This window comes from Dermacentor andersoni, chromosome 2 (assembly GCF_023375885.2).
Source record: "Dermacentor andersoni chromosome 2, qqDerAnde1_hic_scaffold, whole genome shotgun sequence".
Classification (NCBI taxonomy): Eukaryota; Metazoa; Arthropoda; class Arachnida; order Ixodida; family Ixodidae; genus Dermacentor; species Dermacentor andersoni.
The window spans coordinates 27,449,352-27,476,444 of record NC_092815.1 but is presented as its reverse complement, the minus strand read 5'-3'; the positions used below and the strand labels follow the sequence as shown (position 1 = coordinate 27,476,444).

Sequence of the window (27,093 nt, the reverse complement as noted above, 5' to 3'; positions counted from 1 at the left end):
GTGGAGGGTGTTTTAGACCGACGTCACCTATTGTGGCGTTGTGTAGACTCGCTTCCCTCGGTGTCACCTCGGTGACAAAGTTCGGGTGTTGTCTCGGCGGTTTTCTCGAAGTTCGTTTCCGATATTGGGGAATGAAGTTAGTGCCACACAGGTGGTTCACCTTTGACTAGAACGGATTCAGGCAACATACAATATCTTGCTAATGGCAGCTGGCACTTTTAAACGATTGACATACTCGTTCACGTGAACAGACGCACGAACTCGTAAAAACGCTTAATTTTATTATATGGTATTGCGCGAAATAAATGAGTACGTAGGAACCCGTCTCTCATTCTACCCGCTTTCTTGAAAACGGATGGAATGTACACAAGCACTACTGGCGTTTATGCTGTATGTTCTATGTGAATTTTGGTCTTCGTTTACTTCGCGTCAATTACCTTTCTTTTTTTTTTATTTACCAACTAGCCTAAGCATCAGCACTAATGCAAAATGTATAAAGACAGGCACAGGACGCATTAACCAATATAACCCTTTCAGCTCTCCTTTGGTTTGGGAAATCGCGCCTTGAGACAGTTGAAACGCTCATAGATGTCCATAAACTCACAAACGAGTCAGAATGCCTCCATGTATCTTTCTCGACTCCTATGCGCATAAGACTGTATGCCTAAACGCACCCTTGACTATTGGCTGACACTGATCACTTCGCGGGCTGGGAAACTTCAGAGAGTTTCAGTTTCAATTTATGCTTTTTAAGCCGCAGGACTACATGGTGTTTAATGACGACGTAGCATGCATTCGTAGTGAGAAAACGCTGCATCAAAGGTAAAGAGCTGGTGGCGAGTTGCCACCACCATAACCGCGCTATAGTCGCGCAGACAGGGGCCATCTCTGACCGCGTGCGACTTTGCTGCATTGCGGTGTGCCCAAACTGAAGTTATAACTTGCACAAGTCTTTGTGGCTGCTTTCATTGCTCCTGTAGCGTTCACCAGACCCAGCTTTTGTTGTCACCTAGCTTGTTTAAAAAATCGAATTTCTTTTAATATTTTTTTCTTGCGATATTTAGATAAAGAATTATAGTGAATTTTGTGCAGTACAAATGCCGCCGGGATAGAAATCTGAGCAACGAGCGAATCAGTTTGTACATATTAGACGCAACAGTGAGTTTTCGCGGTTCTTCTGGATGTGACAAAAGCTAAATTTAAAATGAACCGCGTATGCCAAAGCAACTGAAGTATCGTATTGAAAACGTTAATGCTATGCTCCTGTTTTAAACACGGATAAACGCTTCTAGTCGTCAAAGTTCTTAGGCTGTTGTTGTCCAACGTTTCGAGTCGAACCACATCTAAGTTGTTTTACAAAGCATGTTGCAAGGAATGGTATTGGAAAGCACTATTTCGCGCTCTCTTTCCTGCCCATTGAACATGGGCACCGTGTATAGCCGCGTCACTGGCCTCGTTAATAAGCAAACAAAAAAAAGCTAACAGTGCGCGAATGTTTTACCCTGTACACATTAAACTTGCTTGTTCCTCACGCAGGAAGATAAAGGAAATCCCGCTGCACCACCCGTTAGAAAGTGAACACGGTGTAGCTTTAGGTGTGACAGTAGGCAATTGGTTTTAGACCTTCCCGCGACACGGACATGTTAACCTTTGCTCAGAGACTGCGGCGTCAGCAAGCAAGTATGACATGTAGATAGTTCCCTTCTTTACTCTCGCCTCTCTGCTATCCTCTGTCCCTGTCCTTTATTCCCACCCCAATCCGCCTTTTTAACATCGCGACGGCGCACGCGCCCTGCCCTAGCGAATTAGTCGCGAAACGTTTTGGAAGGGACGTGCGCGCAGACGCGCGGCCAGATATCGGGGGAAAGTGCCGAGCACAGTTGTCTCTAATAATACTTTAGAGCACGCGCAAACTGTAAGTATGATATAGTTAAACAAAAGTGAGAATCAGTAGTAACAGCCCGTTATATATATTTGTCTGGATCACAGTTGCAGTTGTTTAAGGGACTCAGCCGCTCATACTGACTAGTCTGTATGTTTTGCTACGTCTTGAGATTATTTCGCATCAGCGATGCACCGTTTCTACGATAACCGAAGCTAACAGCGATCTGAAGGTGTAGAGGTAAACAAATGCACCGCTTTGGCAAATCCCACGTGGAAGGCTGCGCTCGAAGGCTTCTTGAATATGCAAAATATTTAGTGAATGTGTAAAAGAAATACAAAAAAACGATGTGCAATCGCAGACATCAACGACAACGAGCTCAAGGCAGCCGCGTCGGCAGACGGAACTCGGCGTGCCTTTATCGGCCGCGCTGTTACCACAACAGCGCACTCGGGCCTGTTCACCCACTATACTCGGTGGGTGGACATGCTGCCCCGGAGAAACTATTAATAATTAATCGCGATCCACGAACCGTACAACCGACGCACACTCAACATGGGCTCAGGTACACAAATCAACCGGCGAAATCCCCGACACCCTTCCAAAACGTTTCCAGCGGCGTGCGTCAGAGGGCAGCACAGGAACATGAAAGATGCAGATTGTTGGCCGCCACTCAGGTGCCAGCCGTCTGGGCTAGACAGTTGCAGTGAGGTTAGCTCTAAATTTTATTTCCTTCTTTATTTAGTTATTTAGTACTAGTGTCTTTGTTAAATAAACGACCAGTTAATTTCTCCATTTTCCACAGCCCAGCTCACGGTGATGGAATTATAAACTATACGAGCCTTCATGTAAAGTGACATAAGTATTCTGTTGTGATTTCAACATACTGCCGCTGTTAGTCCTACGTTTATTCACAAATCCTTTCTCTTTTTTCTTATCGCAGTCTACTTTTATTTGTAATAGTGTTTTCAGTAGCAAGTGGTTAGTGCACCTCTACTTCATTTATCCTCCTTCCGATCCTGCTTGCGACGACGGAGTCTTAATCTTAATTGCCGTTTCCCCGCAGTCTTAAATGACTGCTGTGAAGTTTCATGCCATCAGCAAAGCGTTATAATGCCCCGTGTATGAAGCCCCGTGATTTTGGCCTCGAAGCTCTTGCAATAGCTGAGTGTGTTAAAAGGCTGAGTGTGTTTAAGTTATTTCAGGTTAGCCACAGTAGTGTCTCTAGCACTTTTTCTAACATCTAACGGGGGAAATATGTACAATGTCGCCTTAACATGACGCTGCGTTAGCAAGAAACGATTGCTTCCAAGCTCATTGAATTTAACGGTCAGGAACTTAGAACGGCAATGCGCAAAATATGGCTGAAAGAGCTGAAAACGTGCCGCGGAAGAGAAACTACGTAATGAAACATGTCACTAAGGGTGCAAGATGTGTTACTGTAGAATGACAGAGCTCTATAGGATGGCAGAATAGGGGGAGGGGGGATGCGAGTTGGTTGCTACGATCCATGATCAACACTATACTATGCAAATCAATGAACGCGAAATGTTGAAACAACCTGACACATTTATTTATTTATTTATTTGTAAAATACCTTACAAGGCCCCTACATGGGGATTGAGTAAGGGGGGGCATACAATCAGTAACATACAATCTAGTAACAACAATAACAAATGAAATCAGCGGCCAAGTGCACAGCCTAAAAGTCAGAGAAACATATTAGCTACATAAAGCTGCATATGATTACAATAAAAAGGAACAATGTAAGTTTGTAACAAACGTATTACAGTGCAAGAAAAAGATAGAAAAAAAAATAACACAGAACAGTGAGTGTGATATTAATGGTTAACATGGGTTAAGCGAGTTCGGTGAGTGCTTGAATTTTTCACGGTCAGTTTCCGCAACTATGTTGTTGGGGAGGTTGTTCCAGAGCCGAATGGCACGTGGAATTGCAGACGAGTTAAATGCTTCTGTTTTACCATAGATGCGCGTGAAGCTATGATGGTTGTATAATCTGTGCGACGTGTGCGATGACGTTTCTAGGTGTAAGGAACGTTTGTTAGTGTGGTGGGCGTATTTATGAAATAATGACAAAAGAGCTATGTCGCGACGATTACTTAGCAGCTGAAGTGAAGCAGGAGCAGGAGAGTGCCGAAGGTGAAATAAGGTTGTAAATTTTTTTAGGGTTTTACACTTTTGTGTTCGGTAGTGTAGGGCTATCGAGTGTGAGTGACAATGCTTTCCATTTGGAGAACCCTGCTGCCGCCGTCCCATTTTTTTTTTCTTTCTTTTTTTTTTCGCTGTTGCAACTTTTTTGTTGTTGCTCAACTGCCGTGGCTTCGAATTGCGAAACTGCAAAGTGGGGAGTTATGTGCGCTGATAACGCTCTGTCAACGGCATGCGTACTGCATGCATCCTTAAAGAGACATACATACACTCTAAAGTCTCAGTGAGCCATGCATGTTTCGTGTCGTCTGGAAAATTGTCCGTCGCGCTTTTGAGACCTAAATGACAGCGCTAACTCGCGTAAGCATTGGCTCCACCATTGATATAACGGCACACACACACACACACACACAAAAAAAAAAAGAAAAATATTGAATGCTTAACTGTGGACTGTGTTCCATTGCGCGGTGACTCTTTTTGGAACAGATGCTTGGCGTAATCATGACTCCGTCAAATCAAGTGAAATTTGTGTGCGTTCAATGCGCGACAAATTCTCCTATTTGCACGCTGACTGCTGCAATTGCATTTTGCGTCAACGTAAAACAGGGGTGCATGTATCGGCACTTTCAATTGTGCCCTGCCAAATTCCGCCATGTTTGCACTTTGAGCCCATCAGAAAGGGCGTGGCCACCTTGTGAACCAATCAGAGCTGGCAAAATGGCGAAATCGACAATATGACGGAATTCGACTGTGTCCAGTATTGTCCAGAATAGCGCCCCCATATTTTCAACGTAGTTTATATGCTGGAGTGGTTGTAAGAACAGGCTCTGGCCAATCGTAAAAGCATTCTTAGCAAGTGCGGCGACCAATTACAGACATGACAGGTAATTTTCTGAAACCGAGAAGCTTAAGGAATTCATTTTTTTGATTTGGCTTTGTTTTATTCCATATTCAGTCGTGTACACGCGAGCTGTAATTCGTGTGATAAATGAGGAGTTTCGATAGAGATACTGTGCTGCTTAGATAAAACCTGTGTGATATGATCACGTCCACGGAGTACTGACCTTGGGTCCACCAATTTTGCCTCAGGGGTTCCGGCGCTGGAGGGGACGGCTAAGTCCAATGTACTTTTCGTTTTGTTTGTCGTGCTTTTGCGCCTTTAGCGGGTGGCTAGTCGTTATTGCATAAGTTTTATTGTGTGTTGAAGATATTATAGATGTGCCGTTCCGGGTTTTGTTTCGTGAGATTTTGTTGATTTTGCTTCTTCACTACCCTGTCTACTATTGTGATGTCGCCAGTCCGTCAATGGTTACTTCACCAAGTTTCCTATTCACCTGCAACGTACTTCAATATTTCATGAATGCCTCGACGGACGTCTGTCAAGAAGATGGCTAGCAACACCAACCTCTTCGCCTGTAGCAGATCTTTGCACACCTGAAAAAAGGAGCAATTACGGTAGACTCTAAACTATCGATACCGTACTGGCAGTTCACAGGCGAGCCCTGCATGTAGCTATTTTCTCGTACGTGAGAACCTACTAATCGCTAAATGGAAGTAAACAAACGGCACGTAACGCGCTACTGACCTTACAGTACCAGAGGTTCAATGTCACAGCTTTTCCATGCGAATGCTGCCTCAAAGCTTGATCGAACAGTTGATGTAGGCAGCATATACCGGGTGTAAGGAAGGAAGGAAATCAACTTTATTCAGGTCCTGCAGGCCACGAGAGCTTTGGGCTCTCATGGAGTGGGCGTCTCCCACGACGGAACCGGGAGGTTGAGTTTCCTGGCGGCGTCGTGGACCTGCTGGACGGCCCAGAGTTGGGGAGCGAGTTCTTCGCTCCGGATTGCCTCTTCAAACTTGCGCGGGTGTAAAACCTATATGCATATACGAAACCGCAAATGAGGCTTTTGCGCAGGCACGAACTTAATTCTGTAACGGGAGCTTTACCTAAAGCAACGGCTTGGCATGTTAACTGCCAAATGGTTCAGTAGTGTTAAAGACCTACGACGGTAGCTAATACGAGATGATTTTCTCGAGTGTAATTGCCGCATGTTTGACCAAAAACCCAGTAGGGCCGAGCAACTTCCTTTTACGTAGATCGCGCTATTTGATGAAGAAAAGAACCATTTGTTAGTCTGCAGCTACTGCTGGCAAAAACAAGTTCCGTCGCGTATCGGTGTGAGCTGGTCAGCATAGTAGCGCTTAAATGTGCCTGAAAAACACAGTAGCGTAATCTGGGTTGGCGTGTGACTTCTGCCGCATTTCTTGATCAAAGCATTGGTTCTCGAGCGCAATCAATTCGTTACCGAGATTTACCGCGAAGCGGTGTAAGAAGTTCGTAATGCAGTTGAAATGATATGAAAGTGATAAATCCCATGTAGCTCTGCAAGAGACATGCATTGCCTTGTGTATAGTTCCTTGAAACCTTTCCTTAGACAGCTGAGCACGCTGTCAACTCATGTAGAGCTTCCCTGTGATCCACTTCGAGCTTACGCACACTACTTGAGTCCTATATAGCTCAGCAACGACGTGGTTTTCAGGTGATCATAACGTCCACGTCTACGCTGCGTAAGGTTAGAAATCTGCGCCACAGATGTGTTCCTTTTGACATTGACTCCACCACGTATTTTTCTCCTGCCTCATTGTGCAACGAATTGCTCAAGTGTCAAAGGCCAAGCATCTTTTGTCGCATGTACAGGCGGAGTGCCCGTCAAGTTCGTTTTCACACATTCCAGCGTGATTGCGTGATGTCCGCGTTTGCGCCTTCGCACCTTTTGTCCGTTTGCGTCTCATCCCTGTTCCTTGATTCCATCTTTTGCAAAACCTTTGACCTGACAATAAACCTTGGCGCCTTTCAAGGACAGCGTGCTGCTTGTGTTCTTACTTCAACATGTCTCAGAAAATGTCCACGCATAGCGTACCTTGATGTTGATACCCTCGAAACAAGTTGCATGCAGAGACATCGTGTCTCTGCATGCAACTGCAGCTTGATTATATATGGGGCTGTCGGCTTCGCGGGCCAAGAGACCAGGGTTCACAACGCACACCTTACGTTGAACACCGCGATGGCCCCTATCATAATAAGACCAATAAGCCTGTTCGGCTAGACGAAATGATACATTGTTGAAGGCACGGCGATGGCTCACTCGAATCCCATCTCCGTCTCTGGCGATGGTGCTCGGGTTCAGGTCACAGCGACGCCTTCACAACAGTATGGCGTACTCGAGCGAAGCAGATTCAAAGTGTAAGGGCGCGCGCGACTTTGTACGGGGACATAAACCAAAGAGCAGGCGAAGGACAGGTGCTGACCAGCACCAGCTTGTTAATTAACCCAGTCTGACGTTACCAATCGAATCAGATCGCACATTGTTGTTTGGTAACCTGCGTTAATAGGCAAAATGAACTCAATCAGATGATGGAGGGATGCATAAGGTACATGTATATATGACACGTATCTATAGCAAATGTGAACTTAATGCTCTTAGCCGCTCTTAATGCTCTTAATGCTCTGAAGCCGCGGGATAGAATCACCGCCGCGGCGGCCGCATTTCGATGGGGGCGAAAGGCAAAAACGCCCCTGTATTGTGCATTAGGTGCACAATAAAGAACCTCAGGTAGCCAATGCTAATCGGGAGTGCCTCACAACTATATCGATGTTTCGGCACGTGCAACCTCTGAATTTAATTTTTAAATATTGCTTTTGTTTGCGTTCTTCATCCAGCCTGGTGCTTCGTAGGAACCTATCACAGAGTTTTCACCCGTGTGGAGCCAAAACGCATTGCGAAGAGTTGGTTTTTGACGTCGCACCAACACTATATGGTGAAGGAATATGAATAACAATTAACAACAGATACAACGGAAATAAGGAAGGGCCCAGCTCGAAGCTTCTTAGTGCGCTTACGCAACACCGCCTAGATATAGCTGAAAGCTTGCTTGCTTTCCGCCTGACGTCACGCTCGTCACTTTTCGTATAGCCCATCCGTAGTAGGCGACGAGCCGCCGAATGGGGAACCCGCCTTTTTTTGTGATCGCGGCATGTCGCGCTTGCGCTACCTCGGAGCGTGATGTGTGCGGTCTTGAGGCCACAGTGTGGTTGCGCTATTGCTTTGTGAAGCGTGAGCACTGGTCACGCCATCTAAGTGTTGCATGCAAAGTAGCCATGCAAACTACCCCAACGAACCGCAGCTTCGCCCGTGCCAGCTTCCCGATCGAAGAAGGCCGCCGTCACAAGTTGTCACGGATGATACCGTGGGAGGAATACGAAGTGGTGAGCTATGCAGATGTAGGTGAAGTTATTGCTAAGAGGTTTTCGATGGGCACCTAAAGCGCCGATTACTAGAAAAATCAAGCAGCTGTTCACGAGCAGCACCTTGGTCAGCTTTTTTCGACGGTATTTCTCTCGGCAATTTGTCATTAGGAAAAATATTAGGAGCGACAGTTGTCTTTGCTTGATCGTTCTGGCCTCTGCCTGAGAGCCGTGGTCCAGAAGACGCTACCGAGAACTGTGCATTGTTTCGTCAAGCGTCGAAAGCGGTATTACTGCAGGCATACGTATACTTGTTTGTTTGAGTTCTTCTGAATGCATTTACTTTTTTATCTCGTAGAACAACCGCGCTAGGCTTTCATGAGGACGAACAAACAAAAATGTTCAAAAATGCTGTAGGCGCCACTTTAGTCATTCTTGAGCAAACTACGTTAAAGACACAATTTTTGCTATTTTACTGCAACGTAATTGATAAACAAAACTCATGTCGTGCTATGTACTGCGAGCCATGTTTCTTTGAGAAAAATTGTCTCGGCTGTAGCATAGATGGTAGTAAAACGTCCGAGTAATAACGGCGTGTTTTCTAAGGTATGTGCAAGTATATCGGTGCTTGACATATAAATAACTGCGTCAGGCGCAAGATCCCACCGACCAGCCATTTTGATGCGGCCCCAAGTCAGTTGTTCCTGCACTGCACTGACTTCCTAATTAATAAATAAAAATCATGCCTTTCATTGTCGTCGGCTGACAACGGAAACTAAAGCGGTTATCGTTATTGCACTTCTTAGCGCAATATTGCACTCAAAATTACGCGCCGCCACGATCAGTTAGATTTACAGCGAGACCCGTTCAATTTATACCGAGTATCAATCCAGTCCGTCCAACAGGTTTCATCGCCGAAGGAACGTCGCGACTGAGCACGTAGAAAAGAAAAAGAAATAGCAGGTGAAATGAGCATGGTCACTCGCGGCTCGCGGCAAGCCGTCGCGGAAAATTGCCAACTGCGAGAAGCGTCAGGCTACGATGGTGACGTTACCGTCGGAGCAAGCAGGCTTTCCGTTGATAGCTATAGGACAGGTGTTGGCGTAGGCCTCCTAATCCAACGCATTGAGGTTCAGTGATGAGTCCTGAAACCTAAGCACTTCCGCATATTGACACACGTAGATTGTTTATAGCTTTAAATGGGACCGTTTTTCAGTCTAACCCCTGTTGTAAAGTTACCGCTCGGCGCAAGACACGTGTACCAGAAATTTCCGTAACGTTGATGCCTTTTGTGTAACGAAAGAGCCTTATCTAAAATTGACAGCCACTTAAGTATCCTTTTGTTATTTTAATGCGAAAGCCTAATGACTTCTCTAATTAATTGGTTACGTCCATGATACGTGACGTCATACATTGTCACGTGTCCTTCACAACTGTACCTTAATCCACCCTGCTCTAATTTGTACCAACCTTAATCCACCTTAATCCACCTAGCTCCAATTTGTACCAACCTTAATCCATCTTAGTACACCGTAATCCACTTTAATACACGTTGCTCTAATATGTACCACCTTCATCCCCTTTAACCAACCTTAATTCACCTCGCTATAATTTGTGCCAACCTTAATCCACCTTAATCCACTTTACTCCACATTGTCACCTTACTCTAACTTTTTCTAACTTTAATTCTGTATTGCTACTGACGTCATACAAGACGCCGATGACGTCAGACATGCTTTTCGTTAGCACTCGTTGCGCAAAACGGAGACTTTTCTGCCTCATGACACGTATGCTTTCGCATTAAAAGATGGCGCGCACGGCCCGAATGGTGGCGTAGTACATTCTTCGACATGCGGACGCATCAGTGCACCATTACAGTGCCCTGTAATGTACACGATGAATCATGTATATACAGCGGGCGCACATGACTCGTCGCGTAGGTCGGATTTCGAAGACCGACGAATGTGCTCGCCGCAATCGTTGTGCTTCTGGCGTTGCTTGTTTTTGCTGGGTCCAATTTTAATAGTTCAATTTTTAACTAGCAGTTTTGGCAGTTCTGTTCTTTACCGTTACTACAACGTGAAAAAAGAAAGGCATGTGCCAAAAGACGCTTTATATGCTCCCCAACGTTAAATACGTCGATACAGAAAAACAGGTGGAATCGCAATTACTCTTCCTCGATTAGTCATCTTCGTCTTTCTCAGCTGCAAGGAGTGATCAACCTCTAAACACAACGAGTCGTGATCACACAATGCGAGTAAGAATACAATTCTGGAATAAAAGAAACCTTTTTTTGCAAGAAAACACCGTGCCAAAAGCAAATAAACAAATCGCCTCTTTCTTAACCACAGTGCTCAAGAACCATTCCACATTAAGGAAAATTATAACTTGATAACCTTTATTTTCGTCCATTGAGAATGCATCCTTGCAAAAAGACAGTGAAATTATACATTAGGTAAGCATAATTTATTAGTAGTAGGTTTTCTGAGCTATTTGCTTTTGGAGCTTCGCTCCAGGGATTCTTAAAAGATTTAATTCCTTGCATAAATCTGCATTTCGAGGTATAAAATGTATCCGAGATTATACGTTGGGCTTTTCGTTTGAACTGCAGCAACTGTGGCTTAGCAACACGTACTATTCTACCACCAGCCATCGTTTCCCGCCACGGACCAGCTCGCCATTGTAGGCCGAGCCTGCGCGGTGGCTGTATCCGTGGGGGCCTTGGGCTAGAAGGAAGAATTCCGGAGCAACCCACGCTGCTCCCAACGAGAAGACTTTTTAGAGCTAAAATAAAGTTTATTCTCTCTCTCTCTCTCTTATGTAGCTGAAAATGGCAACAATGAAGTGGAGGCATTGCTAAATCTTTAGAAATGTGTTTTAGTAAACGAGCGTCTCGGTATACTATTAGGAATGCGGTGCGACTTCTTGAACGAGTGGACTTCTCGGACAAGTCACACGTATATGCAATAGCTTTTACGTTCGCATGCAGGCGCCACATTACGCGCAGTTCACAAATGACACGATGCCGACTTGAGCATGCTTGGCAACCGCGTTTTCGCAGCGCATGTTGCTCGTCTCCCGATTCCCGACGACTCCATGGCGGGCGTTATATTACAGCCGGGTGTGGCATTGGCGCGCAGCTCGCCAAAATTTTGCCGCAGGAACCTTAATCGGGCTCCTGGACGCCGAACAGCTTGTGCAGCGCCACGTGCCCGAAGTCGACGTCGCGCACGGCGTTCACGTTACGCAGGTCGACCAGCTTGTGCTTGAGCGACCGCATCGAGTACAGCGGGTCGCGGATCTTGAAGCGCACCACGTTCTGCAGAGGGTGACCAATACACGTCGAAGGTTTATTTATTCCCACACATTGCCGTCTTTTTTCAAGACAACAGGACCAGGTATACAGAACGAAATATCAAGTACAAGATTAAATAACTGAAAGAAGCACAGCAACGAAACCGTAACAGCAACACTTGCGCGGAAATATGGCTACATAGATATGGCTGCTGTGTTCATTTCGAACAACGACATCCAGTTTAATTACTGCACTTGTAGTCTGTTTTACCTCGGCGTCGATTACGATCCACTCCGCTCACATTCTGCGCGCAGAGGCACTGCAGCGAACTGCATTGACTTTGAATTCTTTAATGATCCCGTTGGAAAGGCTTAAGTGGCACGTGGCCAGCTTGATTGTAAAACAACAAAAAGACCAAGCGGATGTACCGCTCAGTGGGCTGACGTCCGCGAATTCCGCCCAGTTGGCTCGGCAGCGGAGCGGAAGCAGCGTCGTGTTTTACACTGTGGGCACGAGCGTTGTGCCCAAGCGCAGCAGGGCTTCCCCTGGGTGGCGGTGTGTGAGCTAGATAATATTGGCTGAGCGTCGATTGTGGTCCCCTCCACTCCCGTTTCAAGAAGTGAGATACTGCGTAGAACTGCGATGATTTCGCATTTTCGAAAAGAAGAAAAGCGCAGCAGTGCGTTTCCCAGACAAGTGAGCGACGTCCAGTCAGTTTGTCTGGAAGACGGCCAAAGCAATCGGATGCATTGTCGCGCTCCACGGTTAGACTGCGGAGCCGGGACGTGCAGCGTTCTGCCAAGCTTCCGCTGCCGACATGAGCGTTCTGCGCACGCGCACTAGCATTCTCGCTGAGCTGCGGCGGGCAAACCGTCTGAGCAGAGTGGACAGCTACCTCTAGGTTAAAGCTGTAATATTAGTATACACGGGACCTCGTGACACTGTTAAACCATAGTGCGTCGAAAAAGCTCCTGTGTTTCAGGTTTTTTTTTTTATCCAAGAAGAAAGCGAACGAAAATTCTTCCATGAAAAGTTTACCCGTTTAAATCAGCGAAACCTTTACGTCAGCAGAATAATCTAGAGTTCTATCTATGCGTGATACATTATTGTGATATGTGACACGTTAGGCGCTCTGCGCATGCACCGCCTCTCCATGGAACCGTGGTAGATATGCCTAGTGATCAACGTTCTATAGCTTTCCGTGATCGCGTATACCGTGATACAGCGTAGTATGAAATTAATGGTGCAGCGATTAAATAGGTTATCAGAGCGCTTCGCATCGCCAACGCATCATCAACGCTAATGCTGTGGCCGCATCTGCTATATGTGGCAATCAAAATACTTTCTCGGCTCAGTGCCGTCTCTCTGGTTTATAGAAATAAGATCTGATTTCAATAATAACGATAAAACATAGTTAATACCTTGTTCTCAACGTAAGATGGAACTAAGCGATGGCCGATTTTACCATTTATTTCTTATTACCACGACGCAGTACTGGTGGGAAGGGTGAATTTGGATCGAACCGGGAAATAGAGGTCTGAGCGCTGCCATGTTGTTAGAAGATCACAGTGGTCTGTGTGGTCTGCCGTGGTATTTAGCGGTATACGACGCATATGCGCAGTGAGCCCAACGCGTCACGTTAAAGCGTCACGCATTACGCAAGGCTAAAACTCTCGAATGTCGCTCACTCCGAGAAGAGTTCTGCGTCACAAGATGTCGCCAACGAGCCCCGCTGCTTCCGCCTTATTATCCACTGTATATATACGCGAGGCTCGTATAGCACAATCAGGAAGAGCAATGAGCTGCGTCGAAGAGCACGGGTGGTGATACAAGTTGAATTGGATGATTATAACCGAAGTGCGGGGCTGTCGCCGCGCTTTGGGTGGCGCGGGTGTTGTTAAGGAAATTATACACGTGGCTCTAAGCCCGACAGATGGGTAGCCGGAGGACGGCGCCAGCACCTTGTGCTTGCTGACCATCTGCGCCTCGCCCCCGAAGATGTCGTACACTCGCCGCAGGAAGGCGACCATGCCGTCCTGCTTCTGCTCGGCCGACAGCGTCACGGTGACCACCATGCCCATGAAGAAGGTGTTGCGCAGGTCGGCCACCGAGCCCGCCCACGTGCGCTCGCCGCCGCTCAGAACCAGCACGCGCGAGCACAGCGACAGGCACTCGGGAATCCTGCACCACCGGGAACACAGGTCCCGCAGCGTCCCCTTTCCTATGGGAACCTGCTCGGTGGTCTAGTGTACGTTCGCTACAAAGCCTCCCAAACTTCAGCCTCTCTGGATTGCTTTGTCAGATGCGTACGAAATCAAGTGCCAATGCGTATAACACTGTTTCAAATAGTCTATAACAGTCATGTGTGCTCTATGAAATACCAAACACGTTATGAGGTTATCGTGTGCGCACGGACGCACCCAGAGCTTCAAGGGGAGCCATTGCCACCTATAGCATCAACGACCGCCCCTCCCCTTCCCTCCTACCCTTCTGTCTTCTGGATTCGTATACCTACGACTATAATAATAGCCTTTAAAATATTCCCGTCAGTGAAGCGAGTAATTGGGCTAGTTGGTGTGTCTTCATCTTGCAATGCGCTGTGTTATATACCGACGAACCACTGAAAAAATGAAGGGTGATAGGAACGGCAGAGCGCAATGCGCTTGGTCGTTCTCGCTTACAGTGCCCTTCCATTTTTCAGTGGTGTGTAGGAGACGGGATGTTTCCTACACAGTCGCCGCGACCTGCACAGCGGTTCTCACAGCGTGGTGGCGAGCACGACCGCCTGGTCGTTGGCCGTGATGAAGGCGTCCACGGCCTGCCACATCTTGCGCGCCGAGATGGGATCGATTCCACTCGTTGGAGCGTCCAGCAACACCAGGCGCGGGGCCCCCAGCAACGCCATAGCGAGGCCGAGTTTTCGCAGGGACGAGCGGCTGAAATGAATCGCGGCGCAACTTGCTTTAAGCCGGGAAAAGAAAGCATCTTCTTTTTTTTCCGGTTCGAAAGTCCGCACGCTTTCTTGTTTGTATAGCGCGAAAGAGTCACTGCAAGCAAGGTGCTGACTGTCAACTGTATACACGTGGCACATCGTACTCCTGTGTATTGTGACGTCTGCGCAGTTAACGAGAACACGAACCGGAAGGTGGGCTAGCTTTCAGGAACCGATCTATAGACAACGGAGGGTGACCTGCTGCTATTTAAACCCGTCTTTCGTTGAGGCGTGTGACAAAATTCCAGCACTGAACACCATCGACGGTCCCTGCCAGGTGTCTTCAACCGCTCGACGTCCCGTAGGAGCTCATCTTTCACGTTGGCTTGGACTTACTTGGCCCTTTCCTTGTATAAACGTCTGGCAACAAGTGGGTCGCTGTGGCGACAGATTACGCCACGCGCTACGCAATGTACATGTAGCAATATAGACACATTTACCTGCTCTGCGGCAGCAGTGTTCTTGTGATTCCAGAAAACTCCCGGTCATGCGTTCCTGGGGACCAATTTTGCCAAGAAAAACTAAGGGTTGCTCCGATAGGCAAATATGTAGGTACGTTCTCTTGATGCGTTCAGTTATCTTCTTTGTGAAGTTTTCTTGCGCATTTTGGAGTTAAACCTAATTTATTTATACTTTCGAGGGTGTGGCGAAAATTGGCGCCAGCTGCATAGGGTCCTGCATATTTTACGGCTGTTGCAACTTGCTACTCTCTTCGTCACCCGCTAAATTTGGCAGGCTCAAGTACGTTACGAAATGTGTGTTTGAAATGTGTGTCCGCCATTGTCTGTGGGGGTCTCGTAAGTTCTCTTGTTTTTATCCGTTTAATTTAACCACCCGACTCATGACCAATCCCCCACTGTGGGTATGCTCCACAGCCACTCGTCATAAACAAGAACAACACTAAAACAATAAACGCACTTTGCCACTACAGGAATTTCTAGATATTGACGCTTCGACATGGTAACAACAGAGCAACAAATGGGAGAGAGCAAGACGTATGAAACAGGTACTCTCCCGAAGTGCCTTACAAGTGGTTCGCGCTAAGGAATAGTCGTGGTGGCTCAAATAAACTTTCTTAAAGCTAATTAAACCTTCGCCACGAGTATTTGTTCGCGTATATAACGCAACAAGTAAACAAAGTGAAAGAAAACGTACCACTGAAACCGACACAATGTGAGCGCATATCTTCTAGTCTTCCCTCCTAGTTCAGTGACCCAAAGGTTGCTTTGCGTAAATAATAACGGCTTATTATGGCATTGTGACAACACCTTGCGAGCTCTTTTTGTGGTTAAAGTACTCTGACAGAAGCAAAGTAGGTCACCAGACGCATAGTCAGAATGCCCTGGCTCTTAGGTGCCGATCTCTTCTGAACACCCCGATGCATGCACCGCGTGCCGCCGCATTTTCCCATCGGCAACCGTAGGAAACTCGATAGGGCACACGGGCGCGCACGCACAGAGGACAAGGAGAAGAGCGCACCAGTAGTGCTCAGCCTGCTTGTCGGCTTCCCTGTCAAGGTCAACGAGTCGGAGCACGTGGTTCACCAGTGGACGCACGTTGCGCTTAGGCAGCAGCCTGAGAACGGCCAGGAGCTCCAGGTGCTGCCGGGCCGTCAGCTCGGGCACATAGCCGCCGGTGCTAGGCTGGACGGGGAGAACGCAACGGGCAAAGGGTTCAAATACATTGCGCGATGAGCTTGTTGGTTGTTCATTTGCGCGATACGAGCGCTAGGGGACGGGGCAACACAATGAAGGCAACGCAACACACTGCCTTGTTGTGTCGTCTCTGTCTCCAGCGCTGGTATCGCACACGTGGTTCAGTCATATGGAAACCATAGCATTACAATGCAGTTATTTCCCAACGAGAACTCACATCGGGTGGAAGTATGCGGTACGCACCACCAAATTTTTAAGATTTTACTGCGGTTTGAGGTACTTCCTGTCCGACCGTGATGTGTGTGTTGAGTGGGCTACTGCATGGGCTACTGAGCATGGGCTACTGAGAACTAAGACGTGGACCAACGCCGGCCCGGCGCCAGATATTTCGGAGGTGGCATCGGTGCCACGTCTTGCCGAGGCTAGCTATAAAAATTTCTACTGCGCTTTACGTCCAATATGGTACTATAGCCGAATAGTGCAGTGCTCGCCTCCAACGCGGTAGATCCAATAGCAGGAGTTCTGGACAAAGCTAGATATATCTCAACCTGTTGCTGATGTCGGGTGCTTAGTTAGGTTCCCGAGTTCCAAAAGGGCAAGTAGCGGGCCGTAAACAGCGATTAGCAGCAAAACTAAATAAATATAAACAACCTTGAGTGAGCAACGACCTTTTGATTACTATAAGTGAAGCATGCCAGATCATTTCAAGATAGCACACAATTTTCCAGAAGCTCGGGAAACGAACACTTCAGTACATAGATAATCTTTAGCTGAGGCCACCGCACTGACACCGATTTGGTGACGGTCGTCCACCAAGTGACTCATTAGCATACCTGGTACCCGACGCGCGTAACGTAGCCGGCCCTCTGGGAGCGCAGGTCGTTTCCGTAGACGACGCATGCGCCGGCCGTGGGTAGCAGCTCTCCGGAGAGCATTCGCAGCATGGTGGACTTTCCAGCTCCACTTTGGCCCAGAAGGCCGACGCACTCACCCTCCCGTACACTCAACGATACGGCGCAGACCGCGTACTGGCTACCGAACCGGCGCTCCAAACTTGCCGCCTCCAGCACCATGTCTCCCTTCTCCTGCACGTGACAAAAGATGTTTGGAAAAGAAAAGGGCGAGTCGACAGCTGTCGACATCGAAGAAAGAAAAGGTCTTCTTGTTCGCATTATAGTACCAAGCGGCTTATTGTTTAGATTGCACTACCTTTTCATTTCGGCTTATTCTTGCGCTAATCACGCATTTATATATCGCTTCGTACATAGCTCCACGATAACTTGGTGCACCCTTTTCACTTCATTTCGATGCCTTCTTCGTCGTCCTACATGCACTAGAAGGCCTTAAATCGTCTATTATTACGAGACAAAAGTGGCCAGATACCAAGATCCCACGAACTTCAAGTCGATCTGAAGTCTTTCAAGAAACCTCTTCTTCAAAATAGAGGGTCATCGAAGCTTGGTACCAGTGATAGGCAGTGGTAGTTGACTTTTGCAACGACGTGGTTTCATCGCTGGTTGTTGTGGCTTGTCGCTGTACACAATTACTTACGAAGTTGGGGTGAGCTTAGCGTGTAGCTCGAAGCCACGGGAAAATAGCTTTCGCTGTTAACTGCTAGTCCGAGCGTTTGCTTCGGTCACCTTTCTCCCCCCGAAGGAATAAGTATTTGCAACCAACTGTCGAACAACGAATTTATGTGACATAGCTAATCAAGCTTTCCTAATTGGGAAGGTGAGGACATACCGTGGCGAAATCAGCCGAAGAGCATGCGAAGGTTGTGGGATCGTTCCCCACCTGCGGCAAGTTGTTTTTTCATCCACTTTCATTTTCCACTAAGTTATGGTTTCATTATTTCATTTATTAAGCACAAGTAATTTCCCCTATGTTGTCCTTGGTGTCAGTGTTTGTTGGCTTCTCATGATATGACTAATAAAAATCGGGCCCCTCGGTTAGCCCCTTTTCTTCTGGTTTATTACTGAATAAGCATGTCACTTGATTCATCCGTTGAGCAATCAAGAGTGGACGATACACAAGAGTAGGGTCACTTTGAAGGGCACAGTGCTAAATGTAATTTACAACATAAAATATTGTGCGGACTTTATTTATGTGTGCCGATTTTTGTGCAGCTCCTTTCCTATGTCTCCCATGGTACACGAATTAAACGCTAAACGTCGCGCGTTGTTGCCAAGCGTCGAATATCGAGCCCAGTGGCACCATTTCAGGCCCTTACATGAGGCCATGCCCATACCAGTGCCCATACTTTGCTTGTTTGTGTTCTATAGAGAAGAAATGTATTCTCATGCTTGCACGGCGGATCCATCCGCATCTGCAGCTCACCCGGATAAGAACAACGCTAACTTGGATACAAAGAAAAAGTCTCCTTAAAACATGAGCGTGTAATGTATGTATAGTCACGTGCGGTGCACATTGCGTACTTAGCCGCGTAGGTATAGAATAGATAATCCGCATTTTAATGCGTCAGCATTCCTAGGGCACGTCGCGTGCTTTTCAGCGGCTATGTATGTATGTATGTATGTATGTATGTATGTATGTATGTAACCGCTTTCCCGCCTAATCTGGGTCACTTACAGTATATTGTCGAATGAGTAGCGCATCGGGGGCTGCTGTGGTGAGGGAACAGAGCTCGAAGCTAACCGTCCGACCAACTTGGATCACCGAGTATGCGGCAATGTGCCGCTCTTCAACGAATCCCTTTAACGCCGACATAGGTAACTGTAGATTCGGGACTAGGTAGGTGCCACTGTTCAATGAAACAATTTGACGCCGACCAGGAGCGCTGGGTGCGCGCCAGCAGGCATGTGCCGCTCTTCAATGGTCTTTGATGCCAGCTTGTGTAACTAGGTTTGTGCCACTGGGAATGTGCCGCTCTACCATGACGAAAAAAAAGATTCCTCAAATTTCTCCGATGCTGAGCGTAATCGAGCCCACGTCACAACAGTTCCTCAAAGACAGCAACACGACGCTTTAGCAGGCTGCGCCACAAATGCACTGGATATGTGTGGCTTTTCAATGAACGTATTTCACGCCAACGCTTAGTGAGCAGCGCCCCGAATACGCTGGGTAGGTGGCGCTCTTCAACGAACCTCTTTCCAGCTGTAGTAACTAAGTATGTACTACTGGGTATGCGGCAAGCGAGGGAATAATCCTCAACGTCCGCAGGCACCGGTGCACTACGCTTGTCATCTCGGAGGCCGGGCCCTAACTTCTCGGCAGTGCCACTAGATGGCGCAGCGTGTCTAGAAAGAAGTGCGAGAGGGAAGCCCGGCTGTCGCATGGCTTGTTTCTAGGCGTTCGCACGCACCGAAGCGCCATGCATTTCGGAGGCCAAGCGCAGGCTTCTCGGTGGCGACGCTAGATGGCGCCGAGTGTTCTAAGGGAAGCGCGAAACAGGAGTTCCGGTGCATTACATACCTCATATATAATTCGTTTCGACGGTGGCAATACGTTGTGTCGCTATATTGATATACAGGGTAAACGCATTACCATCGACACTCATCGCGAGGTGGGTCGTGCCGAATTTTTTAAGTGGCATTGAAGGAAGCACCTAGGAAGAAGGAGACTTGGAAGGGAAGGAAAATAAAATGCATGCGCCAGCGCACACCTTGTACGAAGAGACCAGCGACGTAGGGTCCATGATGGTGGGGCTGGAGCGAATGCCGCCAGTGCCAGTACCAGGCACCGACGACTGCGGCAGCCTGACGGAGGCGGCGACCGGCTGCATGAGCCCACTCGCCTCGATGGCGGCCAACTTGCGACTGGTGGACGTGCCTGCCCTCCGCCAGCCCATGTATCTGAGCCGGTGCAGCAGCGGCACCAGCACGGCGTCGCCCAGCGACAACAGCAACAGGGCGACGAAGCCGCATCCCAGCAGCGCGGCCATGTCGTATGTCAGGATCGCCTCTCTCGCGATTAGATCCGGCCAGCTGGGCACCTCCTGACGACGTCCCGACGAACTATTTCGCTCACACTTTAGCAAACACCCCAACACACCATAAATTATACACTTCTTAAACTTTACCGAAGCACGTTGTTGCGATTTCACGACATACCGGTTTCGACTCCCGATCTGCCAAGTCGAAGTGGTACGCTTAATCGAGAAAAATCCGGATTGTGACGTCATGCGTACTTGTTCAACAAGAACATGTCAGCGTTTTCCCATATCTGGCGTAGAAAACAACGCTGTGCACTCACGAAGATCTTAAAGATGGTAATTCTGGCTGCACAAATTGTCCAAGTTGCAGTGGTCATCTCAGCAATATAAATTATTTTAAGGGATTTCATTAGATACGAGACAGTTCACCTTCATAGCCAAACGTTAGGATATAAATTTGAGCGTGTTTCTTTTGCATCTTCAGACAAAAGGGTGGCGAACACGACGACAATATACCAGAGGGCTTGCCCTGGAGGCCCGAGCGCACCCCTTCGTTCCCTCCTTACCCCTCCCCTCCCCCCGGCGATGCCGGCAATTTATCCCCCCTCCTCTCCTACATATTTTGATGAGCCCCCTCCTCGTTGAGGCTGCCCTGGATCCGCCCCTGCGACGTAGATATATATCTCTACGTCGACTAACGACTAACAGCCAAATGAGGCGTGTGTGTGTCGTCGTCGAATACAGCCAAAAGAGGCGCATATATATACTGAGAAACTGTGCTGATATAAAAAATTTCTTTAACCGCACACACCCGTTTCACTTGTTTATTCATACTTTTTTTTTATAACAAACTTATATAGAAGTTTCACCCTGGGGCAGCCGAAGATATGGTGTCCTAACTTACGTACAAATAAGTGGCAATTCATATAGTTGTTCTTTAAGCAAAAAGAAAAAAAAAATTCAAGCATTGATAGGTTAACTTGTTGTTCCACACACGCACATCCAGACAAAAAATGAACACACCTATACAGCTGGTGTCAATGGGTTCTTCTTTTAGAAGTTGCGGCTGTACACCTACAGCATTTTTCTACATCATCGACAACGTACGCGCATCACGGCGTTTCTTTTTACTTTTGTTTTTTGAGAGTAGAGTACACTGGTTATTATTGCCCATGGGGGCTGTACCTTCATCTCAAGCTCATGGGCTTCAGGACAGCATAGGGCGAGCGCCTCGGCGGCGGGCGGCGCCATCACCCGCGGCTTCAGCTCTCTGCACAGGGCGACCCTCTGCCGGTCGGGCAGTTCGCACAGCTGGCTCACAGCGTGCAGTCGCAGCAACCTGGTGAGCCCAGCGCTGAGCGCAGCCGAAGGCACGGCGCGGGACGCCGATGTTAGCACTCGGCCCACGGGCGCCGCGTCCGGACCCTCGGCGTCCCACACGATCTCGAGCAGCGTCGGCACCACGCCTGAGTCCACGAACAGGGCGCGTCATGAGCACCACTGGGTGCTGACTGGCAACACTATGTGAAGTAACACGGCCAATCAGGCAGGGCTTTCACACGAATCGGACAATGTCTAACTATCTGGCTTGTCGTGCGTGTTGCAATCTGGATGTACGCAGGGCTCATGTAAGGGCTCATGTAATGGCTAATAGCGAGTCGTGCTGCACAAAGTCGGCTCCAGAACCTTGGCAATGTCGTCGTCGTGTCGAGTCAACACTGCGCAGATAACAAAGAATATCCGAACGCCGTTTTCGCGCTCTCTCTTTCGTCACCTCCAACGCAGGCTGCACGCCACTGAGGTGAATGGCTTCAGGAATTAATTTGTAAAAACGGTCTAGAGTTGGGCTATCTCAGCCTGACTTCTGATTTGACCCTCTTGCGTCGGGTTCGTACAAAGGGTTCTAAATAGGAGCTTCTTTTACCCGGTACAACAAAACAATAGAGCGCGCAATATAGCGTATTGCTACTGCTTGCAGCTCCGGCTTTATTGACACTTTTCGCGAAGCATTTCGTTCTAGATGAATCAGATGGCGCTTTCGGCGGCGCGCAGCACGCTTCCACAGCGATATGCCGCACGAATAAGAAACCATTACTTTTTATACCCTGCTTCTGTGCGATCACCTGTCGGAAATGTAACTGGGTTTTCACTAACGTGCTGTACTCCATTCATGCTGCAAAGTACATGTGGAGCGGCGGATTAAAGCCTTATGCAGTAGTTGGCTGCAAAAATAGTGACTGCATTTTAAGGAATTAAAACGAATCTGCGCGACCAAGTTCACAGACCGCTGCTACATAAGGACAGCCTGTGTTGCCGGCCCTTCGCAATGCACCACTTTCCTCGAGGATAAAAGTTCCAACGACACGTAAGCACTTCTCATGAGTTGTAAATGAGAAAGCATTAGTGTCCATTTGAACGCCGCCGGGTGGTCCTTCGAATCTTGCGCTGCGAGTAATGTACCATATATAGCGGTACGTGCTGCTGCCCGAGCCAGCAAGCAGCAGCTGCCTGCGGTGCCAGCGCCGCATGCCATCGACGTCCTGCGCCACGATACACCGAGGAAGCAGTAGCGGCCGCCACGGCGGGCAGGCGAGCGCAGCGGCACAGTCCAGTAAGGGGGGGGGGGGGGGGAGAGAGAGAGAGAGAGAGAGAGAGAGAGAGAGAGAGAGATGGACAGAGATACGGACCACATGCCGGTTTCCAAGAGAGAGGGTGACGTGGCGTCACGGCTATACCCTTTCCACCTACGCTACGCCTGGCGTGCTAGCGTTGCAGCAGGTGTTCTCTTTCGCCCACTCTGCTCCGTTGAGGCGCGCTCGTGACGTGGCGTCGCAGCGAATGGGAATTTAGGTGCCGTTTCGCTGCTACAGACGACAGACGCCGGCTCTTTGGCTCAATGGGCCACTTAATGCTTTCGCATCAAAATATTCACTCACCCGCCAGTGTTGTAGCGCCTGTCTACAAAGAAAGGACTTCAACCCCGGAGCATCGGCAAGAGTGACGTACTACCGCTCGTTACACAGTGACAAAGGGAGTAGCGCCGCTTCGTCGCATAGTACGTTTCGCGCACGTATCTACACACATCTACCCCAACTCGAACGCATACTTACGCCCACTGTATCGCCAACGTATCCAGAATAAGTGAATCGGCGCACACTTCAATAAATGCGCGGAAGCATGGGTGACGGTGATTACACCGAGAGCATACGAACGGTCGAAGCTGAATATCTTGCGACGGTCTAGACCTCGGTGACACAGGCGAAGCTTTTCTTTTATATTCTTTTAACAGCCTCACAATAATTTTTGTCCACAGGAGTAAGCGAGTTACTGGCGATAATACATCTTTGCTACAAGCTATTGCAATGTACAGAAGAGCTACGTTACCAGCCTTGTGTACAGCAAGAACAAATCTGCCACAACTGCGCACACCCGCGAGCGATTAGGCAGAAAATAATCAGGTAGTGACCGCACCGAGGAATTTTACTGAGTCATAAACGTGACAAACCGCTGCTTAAAAGTTTTTGCTAAATAAAGAAAGAAGAGCCAAACACACTGATCGTGATTCAGTTGATAAGTGAAAAGTTTGGATAGCTTAGCGTATATTTTAGCCCCGCTTTTACCAAGCACCATATACGCTGGTCGCGCCGTTTTGACAATGCTTAATGAGCTTTGAAAGCACTTTTGCATGTTTTCTGATGCTGTGGCCAAAGCTTCGTGCCGTCCATCCAGTCACCGTCGACGATATCCCCCGAAACAGAGGCTTGCTGAGGCGCACCGAGCGTCTTGCACATCCATTGTAAACACGGAGGCTACGGATGCAGCTGAGGCAAGCAATGGACGCGTCACCACGTGATCAAACAGAGACTTGCTGAGGCGCACCGAGCGTCTTACACATCCATTGTAAACACGGAGGCTACGGATGCAGCTGAGGCAAGCAATGGACGCGTCACCACGTGATCAAACATGGAAGCGCGCACGGGATTTCCGCGAAAAGCGTCTATACCGCCCCGTGAGGCATGAGGGTCTAGCGCGCTATCTATATATACCTGTACTATTAATTAATAAAGGAAAAATCAGACATCCACCCGTTCGTAGCAAATGCTACAAAGGAAACCCATACGGGCTCCTCGCAAGAACAGTATCGCATTTGAAGAAAAATTCGTCCTTGTCCGGGACTCGAACCCGGGACCACCGCCTTTCAGGGGCAGCCGCTCTACGATCTGAGCTAACCAGGCGGCTAGCAGATGGCAGAGTGAAGTCGAATTTGTCTTCAACTCGAAGCAAAGGCAAGCGTTTGACGAAATAGTTCTGCGGAAACCCGCAAGGTGGAGAGAAGTAACTAATTAATACCTGTACTGTGTATGCTTGTATTATGTATGTTGATCGTTTGTTAAATGCGCTTTCGGCTCGTGGAAACAGCGGTAGGGCAACAACGCAGTATAGGAGGCTCCGCAAGCGAATATTTGAATGCTCGACATGACGACTTCACGTAACGATGGCGCTTTGCAGCAACCTCCTGGCATCCATTTCTGTGAATTGTGTCTTCACTCTGAAAGTCAGTGATAGGCGCAGAAACTCATATTCGTTGTTGATCAATACGAAAGCGACTATGGCAGCAAAACACGCGTGAGCGATGGCACAGCGACCATCCCATTATCTTCTAGCAATCGTCTTCACCATCCTTCTTTATTACACCTGGTAAAAATGATGAGGCTTCCCTGGACGCACTGAGCAGAAAGGGAAGATTTCTGTGCTAGTATCGTACTGATGAGTCTAAGGTCCATCGATTACCGCCCCCCCTCGATTACCGCCCCCACCCTCAACAGTGTGGCCGCGAGTTATCGGAAATAAGGGTGGTTATTATTTACGCGTAATGACACTTTTCTCGCCATTAGTGCCGTTTCTTCATTGGACACCCTGCACATACAGGTGCGAATCTACATGTGTTCAACGTGCTATGACAGGCACCGACGAATATATGTATACTCGTGCATCCAAACGAGTCAAGTATATGTATACATTCATGACAGCTATCGGGCCGCATAATGTGCCCTACTGTGCACTACGTGGTTATGCAATCCGCGAAATGTGCAAGTCCGCGGTTTACCGAATGTGAGGCTGATGAAAATGATGGTGACTTGGCAGCCACTCGGGAACACCTTGCTGATTAGATGTGCGGCAGGAATTGCGGCCACCCCGTATGCCAAGAACAGTGTGAGCGCTGCCACTGCGATAGATAGATAGATAGATAGATAGATAGATAGATAGATAGATAGATAGATAGATAGATAGATAGATAGATAGATAGATAGATAGATATATAGATAGATAGATAGATAGATAGATAGATAGATAGATAGATAGATAGATAGATAGATAGATAGATAGATATGTAGATAGATAGATAGATAGATAGATAGATAGATAGATAGATAGATAGATAGATAGATAGATAGATAGATAGATAGATAGATAGATAGATAGATAGATAGATAGATAGATAGATAGATTTGAAAGGACACGAAAATCAAGCGCATTGTCCCGCCGTCTCCCCGTCTTTCGTCTTTTCGTTGCGTTTTAAGAGAAGTTCCTAAGAGGAATTTCAACTAGCTTGCCAACTAGCTTGCCAGTCTATATTGTTGAAAATGAATACGTGACAACCGTGCGCATTGATTGCGGACATAGGCTATTATGCCGTAGTGAAATGCGGATACCAGAAAATGAAGTGCTCTATAGGCTCGTTTTTAATTTCTGCATATTCGCCAATATGTGTGACGCTGGTATAATTTGTGCCAGTGTTTTCTCGGTAGCACATCGCGTTTACAAATAATTTTGTTCGTTTCTTTCCTACTTATTTTATTTTTAAGCGTGATTATTCCTGGTAATTATAATAATTGCAGGGACTCCTGCAGATGCGTCTAAGAAAGTCCTAACGTGTAACCATGTTAAGAAAGTCAATATACCTCTCAGCGCTTTAGATAAGTGCGACTACTCCGGCGGAGTGCTTCAAAATTCACTTACATTCTCATTCCTGTATGAATCGATTCGTAACGGAGGCATAACGACTTACTAATTAGCTCGACAGCGCCAATTTTTTTGTAGCGCTTAGAGTTGGAGCGGACGCGCTGTTGATTAATATTACGTGACTGATAAAACTGGTTGAGAATTTTTTGCGTTAACAAATTTCATCGAGTGGTGGGAGTGGATCTCTTACGTCGTGCCTACAGAACGCATCACTATATTATAGCTGTCTCCCGCCTCACCTGTCGTCTTTCGCGGTCTGTTCAAGCTACACTGCACGCAGTGATGAGCACCTTGAGTGCTTCTCGCGTGCACTTTAATAGGAATTTCTCGAGCTAAAGCTTTGCAAAGGAACGCTAGAGGTAAAGATCGAATGAATCTAGAACGTTAGGTTACCATTAGAATTAACATTCGTTACGTTTAACTTGTGCCACAAGGTCCCACGTTGCTGGGACAGCCGCGACTCGAACGATCATGCAATCATTCTGCATTTTCAAGTTGACCGCAATTAACGTTTGCGTATAATAAGCTGCGCTGGCATTCTTAGAGAGATCGTGTTCTGCCGGGCGCTGTGGTGGCTGCTTCGAGCTACAAGCGCACACTGCGAGGCCAAGATCGATAAATCAGTGTAAACATAGGCAGAAGCGGAGAGCTGTTCTGCAGAAAAAATAACACGACCAAACTTCTGCGTCTTCTAATGCACTGTTTAGTCGCCAGTTATGTGATCTATTTCCGTATATTAATCAAGTAAAGCCACACATCATCAATAAATGAGGACCGTTTTCGAAAAATCCTTTACTTAACAGGTCGTCTACGATTCACCATAATTGTGTGTTTAGCCTAGCGACCACGCCGATTGATATCACGAAGTTACGGCGCAACCGAACGTCGAGCATCGGGGAAACTCTCTTAACAAAAGTTACGGGAATATCATCCTT

General features: G+C 47.7%; 2 protein-coding genes across 3 annotated transcripts in view; one reads left to right on the top strand and one right to left on the bottom strand.

Moving 5' to 3' along the window:
- Nucleotides 1-8,099: 8,099 nt before the first annotated feature.
- Mettl5 (Methyltransferase like 5) overlaps nucleotides 8,100-27,093 on the top strand; it is a 67,587-nt gene continuing 48,593 nt past the window's right edge. The window contains exon 1 of the mRNA XM_072286368.1: nucleotides 8,100-8,321. Within this exon, the coding sequence (XP_072142469.1) occupies nucleotides 8,201-8,321 (121 nt within the window). The 5' untranslated portion in view covers nucleotides 8,100-8,200. The remainder of the gene's footprint in view (nucleotides 8,322-27,093) is intronic.
- On the bottom strand, nucleotides 10,719-25,641 carry LOC129387768 (bacitracin transport ATP-binding protein BcrA-like). 2 transcript variants are annotated; one of them, XM_072286245.1, is made up of 6 exons: nucleotides 25,242-25,641; nucleotides 21,320-21,600; nucleotides 19,865-20,197; nucleotides 17,076-17,327; nucleotides 16,067-16,230; nucleotides 10,719-11,619 (listed from the first exon to the last, which is right to left on the bottom strand). In XM_072286245.1, coding segments are annotated over exons 2-6 (816 nt in total). In that variant the 5' UTR covers nucleotides 21,386-21,600; nucleotides 25,242-25,641; the 3' UTR covers nucleotides 10,719-11,618. The 2 variants fall into 2 exon arrangements, with proteins under 2 accessions (XP_072142346.1, XP_054933293.1); XM_055077318.2 differs by lacking the exon at nucleotides 10,719-11,619 and adding an exon at nucleotides 13,350-14,531.

What these genes read in the sequence shown, in the direction of transcription:
- LOC129387768 (XM_055077318.2), bottom strand. Translation starts at nt 21,385, where the DNA reads ATGGCGCCGCCCGCCGCCGAGGCGCTCGCCCTATGCTGTCCTGAAGCC. An exon ending in TTACGCGCGTCGGGTACCAG is followed by an intron (nt 16,231 to 17,075) that starts GTATGCTAATGA and finishes CTCCCCGTCCAG; the next exon opens with CCTAGCACCGGCGGCTATGT. An exon ending in AAGCAGGCTGAGCACTACTG is followed by an intron (nt 14,532 to 16,066) that starts GTGCGCTCTTCT and finishes GATTCATTTCAG; the next exon opens with CCGCTCGTCCCTGCGAAAAC.